Source organism: Fusarium fujikuroi, chromosome FFUJ_chr06 (assembly GCF_900079805.1).
Source record: "Fusarium fujikuroi IMI 58289 draft genome, chromosome FFUJ_chr06".
Taxonomy (NCBI): domain Eukaryota; kingdom Fungi; phylum Ascomycota; class Sordariomycetes; order Hypocreales; family Nectriaceae; genus Fusarium; species Fusarium fujikuroi.
In genome coordinates, this window is record NC_036627.1 from 547,425 (window position 1) to 559,672 (window position 12,248).

The following is a 12,248-nucleotide window of genomic DNA, read 5'->3' on the forward strand; positions in this document are numbered from 1 at the left end:
CACGCGGATGATGGCTCGCCTGTCTCCATGATGGTCGTTGGAAGCGATGCTCTGTGTGTCGGTGATGTTGACGGTGGAGGATGAGAAGTGAAGAGTTGAGGATTTGGAGAGGTGGGATCCGTGCGTTGGTGCTTAGATGCGTACATCGAGATCAGCATGTCCGTAGAAAACCATTTTCCTTCAAGTACTGCCCAGTAAATACCAAAATTTTTAGACTACACAAACACTAGCTCCGCATGCCACGCTTAATCAGGGGTTTAAATATACAGAGCGAGTTTCTTTTCGCAAGATTTACTTTTTCTAAACACGATCCAGGATGACATTGCATGGATTCCAGTCTCCTTTCACTTTCTACAGCGTCCCATTTGCTTGCAGTCTTTGCATTATTGCCAAGCCCGATAAACTTGACAAAAGTCTTTGGCCTAAAGCACTAAAATCTTGGTCTAAAATTTGAAAGATTTAGTAAATGTAAGATAAGTTCGGGATAGACTTCAGGACGGAGTTGACGGAACTGAGGGGATGGGAGTTCAGCAGAAAGGCGGATAGGAGAAAAGGTGGATTGGAGCGCACCAATCCTAATTCCTTTCGCTATTTTTTTTTCTTTTTCTCGGCCAACTCCATTTTTCCTATCCTGCCTTATTTCTTACCTCCTCAACAAGGAAGAAACTGGCTCGCGAGACCTATGCACTTGGTGTGGGAGTTGGCCGAGAGATCGCGGAGGAAGAGGCCCTCCAGTTGTAATATGGGTGGATTACCTCAAAAGATGCTTTACTGACTTAATTGGGCAAGTAAAGAGACGAAGGGCGCCATCGGCGGAATTCAGTAAGATGAAGAAGAATAGTGATGCATCCGTTGCAGTCTCTGGAGAGGAGAATTCGATAGCCAGGATGGCGATGCAGGCAGCGAGTGTTAGGAAATCATCAATTGAGTCAGATGCATTATTCACAGTTGAGGCTTGCGGCCGAGAGCTAAAATCAGCAGAGAAAACTTGGAGCCTATAATAAGGTGGTTTCATTCCTTGTCGACTCCCTATGGATGTTCTCTACCGCATGGAACCCAGGTAGCATTTCTCTCAGATTTCAATTTCCAATGCACAGCTAAAGACTCTTTTCCTATGATGTAAATGATCCATCAAGGGTTGCGCCATGCTTCGAGGCAGATCTCGATTGTTTGGCTGACTCTCGGCAAGACGCGCGAGGGCAACCTCAATGGCGAGGGGGTTTCCGTCATTACTGGTCAGGTTGATAAATCATGACAGGTCCCAAATCGCACACCGCATATGTACCTCACAGCCCTTCACTATGCGACGAATACGGGTCTTGTGTAAGCGCGCTGATGTATGCTCTGGTGGACGGGAACTCCTTCAAATCCGATAAGACCTCGACATGAGAATTACTTCTTGTAGAATCCATATCCGTGCCAGGAATGATGTTCTTGATGTGACACCCCCGTACGGTAGGTTGTGGGACAAAAAGAGAAAGCTCAAGATCGTCTGTTTTAAAAGCTGATGCAAGAAGCCCAATGTCCAAATGTTCACAACTGGTGCAACCAAGATAAGCAGTAGAATTGCGAGAATACTTCAAGTGGCATCTCACTAAGACGGCACGAAGAAACACAGATGCCAATTTGGAAGGGGACAATATTGACATCCACTTTCAGCCTCACTCTGTTTTCTCACGTTGTGCGGATGGGCTTTCAGCGTAGAAAGGCCTATACCGAAGGTTGAGCAACTGTGGACTGCTAGCAGACGAAGATAGGGGCGTGGACTGGTTTCTTCCATGTTTTGTCGCAACTTGCCGAGCAGAGATCAGCTGAACGATATCATTACCCAATTCAACCTGTTATCTTCCTCCTCCATGACGTTATCAATCTGAGACCATGTCAGATCTGCATCCTATGGTTTAAATCCGCTTGAGAGATCCAGTGTTGCTAAGTCCGGGTCCTTAACCCCGAAGCCGTGTCCATACAACCTCCGATTTCTCCTTTGGGAAACTCCCTACACTCCATCAGTATATGTGACTTGTGACATCAAGCCTCTGTTCAAAGTATAAAATAGCCGGTATCCCTAGTCAAACAGTGATGATGAATGATACTCAACGATACTCACAGGTTCAATTAATCACAGGCAACATGGAAACTCAGAAAATTCTTATCACCGGCGCCACCGGCTTCGTGTAAGTGTCCTCTCTTATCTTTTGAAACCCTTTACTTAAAACTTCAGTGGTGGCAGCGTATTAACAACGATCCTCGCAAACACGTCCCTTGCAAAATTCCCCATCACAGCCCTGGTCCGCACTCAAGCTCAGGCCTCGACTCTATCATCCCTCCCACTAACACCTCTTCTCTTCAAAAACCTCGACGATACGGATTTCCTCACTGAAGTAGCTTCAGCACACGATATCGTCATCCACGCAGCCAACGGCTATCACGTCCCCTCCGCTCAGGCCTTTATTCGCGGTCTTGCGCAACGGAAACGCAAAACAGGACGCGAAGTACACTACATTCACAACTCGGGGACGTCAAACTTTGGCGACAGACCTGTTTCCAAAGCCTACATTGTGACGAATGTGTTTTCGGATAAAGATGATGTTTATGCTTATGAGAAGATGAGGGAAAGAATTGAGCCGTATCATCAACGCACTGCTGATGTTACCGTTTTTGAACTCGGCGAAGAGTTGGGTGTCAAGACTTATATCATCTGCTCGCCTTTGATTTATGGCAGGGGAACAGGCTTGTTTAACAAGTCCTCGATACAGATTCCGACAATGGTTAGGGCTGCTCTTGAGAGGGGACGGGCGATGTACGCCGGAGATGGGCTGGGAATTTGGGATCACACCCATATTGAAGACATTGCAGCGCTTTACACCCTAATTCTGGCCAAGATCCTCAAAGGGGAGGATGTACCCTTTGGAAAAGAGGGTTTCTTCTTCGCAAACCATGGTAAACAGTCTTGGCTTGACATAGCGAAGGAGATTGCAAGAGTTGGCCATCAACAAGGAAGACTCGCCGCTGAACCGGAGAGTGTAGGATTGAAGGAAATTAGCAAGGCTTGGTTCGATGGTGATGAGCATCTCACTGAGCTTGGACTGTGTTCGAGGTAAGTTGGATAGTTATTCTTCCTGCGCATTGCTGATCGGTGATAGGTCTGAGACAAGGGGCGATCGGAGTCGTGAGTTGGGATGGGAGCCGGTGAAAGATGACTCGAAATGGATCGAGACTGTGACCGAGGAATTTATGGCTGCTCTTGAAACTACGGCCTAATTTCGAAAAGAACTGGGTTACATTCACAACGCTTTGAGGTTATCGCTACGTGAGTAAGACTGGGCATAGACTTCTTCATCTGCGCGTGGTAAAGGGCATGCATTGCTGTTTTTCTGATGTCGCAGGTAGTGTGCAGTAGTGTAATGCCAACTGGTATTGTATTGCGTTGCTGAGACGGATTTACATTTACCAGTCCTCTTGTTGTATGGCAGAAAAACAATATTCGCATAGTAGGATTGGAGGATAGGAAATTGCAAACGCTAAAGTCAGCCAAACTTTTCAACAAACATTTTGCGTTCAACTCTATAACAGCGTGTTTGTAACAGGAAAAGTGTCGATAAAACAATTTATACAAGAGTATTGGTAGTTGAGTTACGACGATGGGAGAAAATCAATTGATTGGCAGATGTGTGAATTGGTGGATAGGAGGATAGGAAATTATAATCCCTGTTGTCACTCCGTTTCGTTGTTGGGGGTAAAAGTAACTTGCACCAGATTTTTTTTCCTGTCCTGGTACATTGACAGGTGGATGGGACAAAACATGAGTAATATGATATATTATTACATGCGACAACTTCTCGGATAACAATTCACGAGCCCAGAATGTTACATCATTTCATGCATTACAATGTATTCCGTCCTTGCCTCCCTGGCAAGCACGTCTTTTTACTTCGCTACCTGGCATTATGGTCTGTCTGTAATAAGGCAAGATTAATTTATTTGGCTTGTCTCAAAGATATCTCCATTTAATCTACTGTTTCTATGCTGCTATCAGGTTTGTGATTCCCCAAATAACTAGAGCTACACAACATTGACAAATGCCCTTAATTTTACCGGTCGGATAATCATGCGCAGTAGGCTTCTATGAGTTTTGTACTACACGGAGATATGAATCTAGAAAGAACCATGATTGTTATTTCATACTGCTAACTAACTACTTGAACACTTCTTCAAGATATGGCCATAAATAAACTATTTAAAACAACTTCTCGAGCACACTAAGTAGCTCAGAAACTTCATCCTCCCCAATTTTGTCCTCCAACCATCCCTCTGCCTTCTCAACCAACATTTCCCAAGTATCCATTTCCTCCTGCAGCTTCTTCTTGAAGAACAACACAGCACACGCGGTAGCCAGCACATCGTCCTTCTCTGAATGGTCCTTGACTGAAGCCGGAAGTGCCAACTTGGAAGCCTCCTCAGAGGTCACGCCGAGAACACGCTCGAGATCCGCACTCCATGACCAGCTACCTGCAAATGTTTGAAGAGAGGTCAAAGCCTGCAATGGCTCCATGTCGCCGATGGACTTTTTCTTGGGTGCTGCAGCAATAGAGGATGCAGGCATGGAGAAAAGTGAAGAGGCGGCAGCTGGCGCAGGAGCAGGAGGTCCGTCATCCATCAATGCAAACCCCATGTCTTCATCAGACTCTTCGCCTTCAATTGAAAAGTCCAGCGGCATAGCCGCAGCCTCATCCATCTCTTTCCGATACTCATCGATAAGGTCTTCATCAACTGCAGCCGCGGGGGGTGCGAGTGCTGCGGCTTGAACAGTTGGTGCTGCAGGAGGAGGAGGGGGAGGTATAGAAGCACTGCCAAACAGAGTTTCAGCTGTGCCAAACGATCTTTGCGGCGCGGCTCCGAAAAGACTACCAGGTGGTGCACTAGACCCTGGGGCGAAACTGCGGGCTTGAGCATTTGAGTTGCCGAATAGTCCTCCGCCAGTGCTGGATGACGTAGAACTTCCGAAGAGACCCCCACCTCGACCCGCGGAAGAAAAGTTATCGTAGGGAGATGCAGCTGGAGCAGCTCCGAATGCAACACTGCCAGAGCTCCCAAACCCTGCGCTACGAGTATCCGGCTGGGTTGATTTGCGAGAACGGCTGAGAAACGAAAGAAAAGGTTTGCCGCTGCTCGCTGCACCGAAGCTAGCAGTCATCATTTGTGGCATGGCGCGCCGTGAAGGCTCATCAGGTACAGCCTCTTGGGCTTCTCCTTGCTCAACCTCATTTCCGTTATCCTCCACAGCGATGAACGAGCACCACTTGCCTCCAACTTGATACTTGACACCAAGACGCACAGCCTCACGCTCAACCATGTCAGAGAAGTGGCCATCGTACTTCTCCCCAAGGAGTTTGCCGTCAGAGTCCTTGGCATACTTGAGCCATCCCCGACCTTCTTCAAGTTCCTTGACTTCCTTCCTTGCCGCGAGTTGATGAATGACAGCGTCTTTTTCGGCAACTACCGTGATGGGGATCTCGAGTTCAAGAGGACCATGGCTCGAGGTGCCTCTGAGGATGACAGATTTGGGTTGCTGTGAAGGAGTGTCCTCGGAGAGAAGGACGTACACGGTGGTACGGTTGAAAGGAAAGAGGGGAGGAATAGTGCCTGGTGTCTGAAGATAACGCGGGGAAGAAACATCAGGAAGATGGTCAAACTTGTTGTCAACACCCGGCGCATCAGCCATCTCGGTATCGTCATCATCGTTTGCGGATGCGTCAAACAAGGAAATAGGCTTCTTTGGTGCTTCCACTTCCTTGGTCTTCTTTTCGTCGTGGACGGTATCAATCTTCAACGCGTCAACGACCTTCTCAACCAACTCAAAGTCATCTTCGCTCGAAGAATCTCCTTTGTCATACTTGATCTCCAGAGAATAGTCGGAAATATGGGGAAACAAAGCTCCTCGAAGCATGCGAACTACCTTCTTGTCCATCTTCTCATCATCAGCAACCGTCTGAGCAAAGCCGTTACCAGCTCTGGCGATGCCCTCAATCAGAGAGGTACTGGCACCTGCGCCAATACCAAGGGAAAAGACTCGCGCAGCACCCTTGCTATCAGCTACCTCCTTGTTGATAAGCTGGAAAAGGCGATCTTGGTCCCAGATCTCGCCGTCTGTGAGCAGGAAGACTTCGAGGTTCATGTCCTTGTAGCGCTTCTTGAAAGTAGCCTCGAATGGTTGGTACATCTCAGTGCCGCCATAGTCGCTGTCAAAAGTTTCGATGTGCTGAACAGCCTTGTCGAGTGTCTCTTGGCTGTAGGACTGAGACCGATCCCAGAGGAAGCTGAAATGAGAGCCAAAACTGCAGATGTTGAACTTGACACCAACTGGAAGAGACTTGAGAAAAATCTGGAGAGCTGTTTTGAGGCCAGGGATCTGGCCACCCATACTTCCACTTCTGTCGCAGATGAACACAATCTCTGGCTTGTCGGCAGGCAGTTTGAACCTGGGGACAAGCGTGGTCATGATGGCGCGTTGGTTCGGGATGGTGGGGTGAGTTTCCAGGATAGCTGATGGTTCTCCTAGCTTTGTGGCGACTACTTGCACAACAAAGTCTTGTTCCAGATGCGTAGTGCCTTGTTGAAGGGTAGCAGAAGCTCTCTGGAGGGAGGGGTCCTGAGACTTCGTGGTAGAGGTAGTGCCAATCTCTACTGAAAGAGGATGAGACGGGGACTGAATGGATTTGATGGCTGAGCCGTCAGGCATCTCCGCATCGATAGTGAATGAGATCCCTTGTTCCTGGATAACATTCGATGAAGGGAGGGATTGCGAGTCACCATATCGTGGAACGATCTGTGTTGGGATAGTGAAACGAAGACCGTCGACTTGAGCATCATGTTTGAGCTCTCCAAGGTATGTGATATCTACCTGCACCATCTCACCAGCAGGGACATTTCCAATAGTGGTGGTGAAGGTATCAGCTGCTTCAAGGGACTGCTTGAAAAGACCAGCGGTTTGTCCTTTGGCTTTGGCTTCATTGTAGACTTGCTGAGCCTTCTGTCGTTCTTTGACTACGCCTTTGATGACGCGAGAGCCAACTGTGCAGGTGAAAGCGACGACGGAGACACCATCATAGAGAGGGAAGACATAGCGCAATTCATCAATGGCTTCGCCGCTGGGATTGACAAAAGTCTGGGTGAGGTTGGTGCGAGATGTTGTGGCGAGGATAGTGGTGTGAGCCTTGATCTGGACCTGAGGGAGGTACCTGGGCGCGTCTTGGATGAAGATGTAGCAGCCGCATGGCGGGGTAACTCTACGGCTACCAATTCGTGAGCCGCCAAAGAGTGACATGTTGTTTCTTAACCTCGATGACGCGGCGAAAAGGCGCTATTGGCTGGTGCTGGAAAAGACTCAAGTCGGCAGCGATATCAGGCGAGAAACTGTGGTGAAATAAATGAGGCGATGGGGAACCGTAAGTCGTAGCGATAGCACAGTGAGGGTTCCGGGTAAGCAAATCTGAGGCGCAGCACTCTAGCCTGATTACAATGGTATTGGATGACGATGTAAGAAGTGTTTTGAAGAGAGAAAGATGAGAAGTGCCCGATATCACAGTACGTCTTATATGCATTAGACGTGCCGAAGTGAGTCAGCCCGGGTGTTTGTGCCTCAATTGACGTCGATGGCTGCCTTGCCTGCCTGTTAATTCTGCCTAGCCTCATGATTGGTTGAAACCATCCGACACTATTTTCTGATTGGGCGACAAACCACAATTCTGTTGCCTGCTACGCCGAGCTTCCTCTTTGCCAAGTGTTCGCTAGTTTTCTGTGCCTAAAAGATATTTCTTGGCCATTGTTTTTAATCAAGGCATGATTTATTTGCGAAATGGCATCTGCCTTGCTTCTCAATTGGCAGCTCACAGCTATTTTCCTGACGGGAGGGAACCTGCGCTAAGGCACAGCCGCTACCGCTAGCTCGGTTTCTATCGGTTTGATAACAAACCTGGGATTCTGCCTTGGCTGAAATCTTCAAGCATTTCGAATTGAAGAAATGGTCTGTGCGAGGTTGGTGAAATTCGTAGCTATTGCAGTCACATACCCTGCAGTATGTTAAAGTCGCTTACTATTCATTACCTTCACAAGTTTGGACTTGTAACTTGCAGGTCATAATTAAACTGCAATGAGTGATTTTATCTTAAATTTATTCTTCAAGGTTTTTTAAAGTTTAGACATCTTAGGACTGACGCTTTCGGAGTTGGTACGTTCAATCAGCCAAACGAATGCGACCGATGGGCTCTCAGTCCTTTTCACAATCTGGCAGCGTCTGTCATTTTTCATCTGGGCAGCAAACTGTTCTTAATATATGTACCGTGCAGGGTAAGGTCCGTAGACCAATGATTTATCCAGCAAACAGGTTTGTTGAGTATTCGAACATCTGTTCTAGAGTTCATCTCGATACTAGCATACCACAAGCTCTTGGGTGTCCTAATTCATCTTGCCACGATCCATTCACACATTTTACGTTTTTGTACTATCAATTATCAAGGAACAACAACATGAGCGTCATGCCATCCATTGGACCTTTTCGAAGGCTCTCCCGGGATGCTTCGATAAAGATCAGGCATCGGCCCTCTAGATTCTCTATGGCTGTAACAAACCTCACCTGAAGATGCGTACTGGGTCTTGCGTAAAATACCCCCGAACCAGTCACTCAAAAGAGTAGACGCGTTAGTGGAGAGGTATTACGCCAGCAATGGTACTGTATCGGCCATGCTGTGGTTAGGATTCATGGCCATCCTGTAGCTTCTGGGAGCTGGAGAGCCAAATTCTTGATGCAGCTGGAAGTTGCATCAGAACCAAGGATCTAGGGTCTGAGTATGTCATGACTACCTTGGGTGTTTCGTTCCGTGTCTAGAGTGTCTCAATTTGGAAGCGCTATTGTTTATACTATTTCAGTGTTGTCCAGCTGATGCAATCCGGTCTAATGCGGACTCCTGGGAGACTGAACTGTTCGAGATTAGCATAGCCTGGATTTAGGTTCTTGTCTCAATATTGGTGAACTGTCCTGTTGCTGATGTATAACGCACGATAGAATGTCGCAGTGAAGACCACCATTCCAGTCTACCATGTCGAGAAACGCGCATCCAAGACGAGATACCACTCTCATAAGGTGGAGACGTGGTGATTTCCGCAACGTAGAGATATGATCGAATGGTCCTTAGGCTGCCAATATACAGATCTGTAGCATGATCCAGCCGTAACTTGGCAAGGGTCCTATCAAATCGGTATTGACCCAAACACTCCCGGTGACCGTTCTCGTATTCTACCAAGATCCCGATGATGGGTCGATAAAACAGTGCGGTATCCCTGCAGAGGGTCATAGCCACAAGCCCTTCCATGCTGCAGGATGAAACGAACCATGGTTCAGTGCTCGTAGTCCAAAAGCACGGAGCGTTTGGTACCAATGAGGCTGGGAAGGGTCGTTGAGAAGCTGGTTCAGTCACGTCGCATGCAAGATATCTGAGTGACTTTGATTGCACCGATGATGAGTCGTTGAACCATATGGTGGTTCCGCTTTCTGCAGGTGTAACCATCCTCTCAAGCGCTAAACAAGATTCCGGAGGGCCACTTGTTCCAAAAAGTGTATCTCTTCCTTTATTGGTCGTGAACTTGAGGAGTGTTAGTTCCGAATGTCGTCGTATATAGGACGGCAGCAACCAGTATCTTACCACGAAACAAGCCGAGGGCCGATTCCCTGCGCCCAGTCCATGCCTTCGACATATCTGAGTAACATATTCCCCATCATCTAGAGGCATGTGCATAAAGAAGTCGCGGGGGTAAGCAGAATCCATATCTGCGTAGAAGCTAGTATCGTCGTGTCCGTGAGCATGGATCATTGCAACAGATGGTCCACCTGTCACTGCCGTGTATCCTGTTGTGCCACTGGCGTTGCAAGTGAAGGGCATCATCCTGAGTCTTTCGGGGACAACGCCAATTGGCTCAAGTGTCATGATGTCGATGACATTCTCCGGATGTGAAGGATCTGCCCAACTAATGCTGTTGGGTTTCGGTCCAGTGTCACCAGACACAACGATGTCTCGCAACTTGAGACCCTAAAAAAAGTTAGGATGAAGATGTCAATAGGCAGATCGTACTTACATCAGACTTTATTGCAATCTCTTTGGTATCGTTCGAAATGGTAAGAGACCTCCACCATGACTTCGTAATCGGTGTTGGCCCTACCAGCGGGGAATCCTTACCACAGAATATGACAGACCGAATTCCACGATGATCTTCAGCGATCCATATTTTGTCAATTGGCTTACTCTTTTTGCACAGTAGCGTGGGGTAATCTTGGTCACCGAAATTTGACGCCGTATTGCAAAGGCTCTTGACATAACGCACGCCTTCGACGGCAGTATAATTGGCGTATATGTCTCGCCTAATGTCAAGAGTGGTATCAGAGACCGCGGTGCCTAGCGACTGTTCTTCAGCTGTGACAGCAGCACATTCCCGTACAAGATGTCCAGTAATAGTCATTAGAGTCTCCAGAGGAAGTCTGATCTGAAGTTGGTCTCTAAGCTTTGGGGCCAGTAGGTTCTTGATACGATGAGAACGTCGACTGATCTCGCTTGCGGGCGGTTCAAAACTCCATTCTCCAGAAGTGGTTAGGGCGTCCGATATGTCATAAAGTCTAAAGCAGACGCATTCCTGGTGAAAGAATGGTACACGGCGACCTTGCATCATGCATCGGCGTCTTGCGCAAGTATGTAGATTGATCCATTCGTAGCTATCGTGTACAGTCTCAGTCATACGGAGCTTGAAATCCATAGAAAATCGTTGACTTCCTATATCTGTTTTTATGTAAGCTAAGCCCAAGTCGAGTGGTATGGATCGATAAACGGACGCGAGATCACCAAGTCGCCTTCTCGTAACTCGAATTGACAAAGACGACATCTTGTATCTGCCATACAATAGTATGGCGCTTCATGCGGTGAGTCCATGGCTAAGAATTCGCCAGGCGGAGATGATCTAAGCGCCGAACAATTCTTGCCCGCATCACCGAACGGTAGTGGGTCCATTTGAGACGGTGCCGCTGAAAGGTTGATCCGTGGCTTTGACAGCAGACCCCAGGCTTTCAATCACTCGTCAAGGGTAGATAATACAACTTTGGACCTCCATAATAAAAGGTTTCACTAGTATATAAAATGGTTTTTTAACTTATGCACTATTTCTGTTGTTGTGAAAAAATCTCTGAAGTTTCTTGCCTCCTTTTGGTAGAGCACTGAACTTGCCTAGGTAATTCGTTCCCCGTCGTGAACAAGCGCCTCGTGGTCAATACACTTTTTGGTGTCCTTCTTTTCCAAACTCAACAGGACTTGACTATGTATAGTGCAAGATTGACTGGTTGATACAGGAACTTTCAAATGGCTTAAGGCTTTGAATTTCCTATTATGCAATATGCAAAAGGTAAGAACTCTCTACTCAACCATTTATAAAAGACAACCCTCAGTCCTGGGATGTGGAGTAAAATCTTCCGCTTAATCAATTTCTATTTCCATTTCTGATTCGACGAATCAGTCGCAGGGACTTCATAGACGAACCTCGATCCACCATGAATATACTACTCATCATACTAAGCTGGCCCCAAGCATTGTTTAGCCTCTGTCTTGTGAAGCCGGTAACCATAAAATATCCCGGACACCAATAGCATTAACGAATATCGACAATAGAAATCGATCTGGCCGGCCTTACTAATACTCTGGCCCCAAGCACAAGACCCGAGCCCATTGAGCTGAACGGACTACCGGACGAGGTCATGATGCTTATTATTCATCATATATATCAAGGAAAAGATAAACCCTCCATATTCGCCTTTTTCGTCCTTTGTCAAGTCTCCCGACGATTCAGACGACTTGCCCGAGATCGAAAATTTCTTTCACACATCTTCTCAAATAAGGACTGCTGCGTAATATGTTCGCAATCCACCGCTTTGTGGCAAGTATCTGAAGACGAGACTCACCTGGACAATTCATCCCTTACGAAGAGGTATCGTTACTCTTACGAAAAGCATTGATTTAGTCATAAGATCAACAGAGAAGACTCAGAGGGACTTAGTGACCTGGTCAGAAACGAAAAGCTGTGCACTACATGCAAGGAAGGCCTCGAGGCCCGCCGAAAACTAGGCGTGTCGCTAACCTGTAAATTTGCAGCCAGACATTCCGGCGACTGGGAATTCTGTACTGCGTGTAAAGTTGAACATCCGTCGTTCTGCTTTT

At 47.3% G+C, this 12,248-nt stretch overlaps 3 protein-coding genes; 1 reads left to right on the forward strand and 2 right to left on the reverse strand.

Annotated features, from left to right (window-relative positions):
- Window positions 1-2,130: 2,130 nt before the first annotated feature.
- Window positions 2,131-3,261, forward strand: FFUJ_05548 (related to NAD dependent epimerase/dehydratase family protein; the record flags this gene model as incomplete). XM_023578770.1 has 3 exons in its annotated part: window positions 2,131-2,174; window positions 2,222-3,097; window positions 3,144-3,261. The coding sequence occupies 3 exons, from the start codon at window positions 2,131-2,133 to the stop codon at window positions 3,259-3,261; spliced, it is 1,038 nt and encodes a 345-aa protein (XP_023431726.1).
- A 976-nt stretch (window positions 3,262-4,237) lies between these two features.
- On the reverse strand, window positions 4,238-7,324 carry FFUJ_05549 (related to Vault poly; the record flags this gene model as incomplete). Its single annotated transcript, XM_023578771.1, has 1 exon — window positions 4,238-7,324. The coding sequence occupies one exon, from the start codon at window positions 7,322-7,324 to the stop codon at window positions 4,238-4,240; it is 3,087 nt and encodes a 1,028-aa protein (XP_023431727.1).
- Window positions 7,325-9,002: 1,678 nt separating this feature from the next.
- On the reverse strand, window positions 9,003-10,926 carry FFUJ_05550 (uncharacterized protein; the record flags this gene model as incomplete). XM_023578773.1 has 3 exons in its annotated part: window positions 9,003-9,638; window positions 9,699-10,082; window positions 10,129-10,926. The coding sequence occupies 3 exons, from the start codon at window positions 10,924-10,926 to the stop codon at window positions 9,003-9,005; spliced, it is 1,818 nt and encodes a 605-aa protein (XP_023431728.1).
- Between the last annotated feature and the right edge of the window lie 1,322 nt (window positions 10,927-12,248).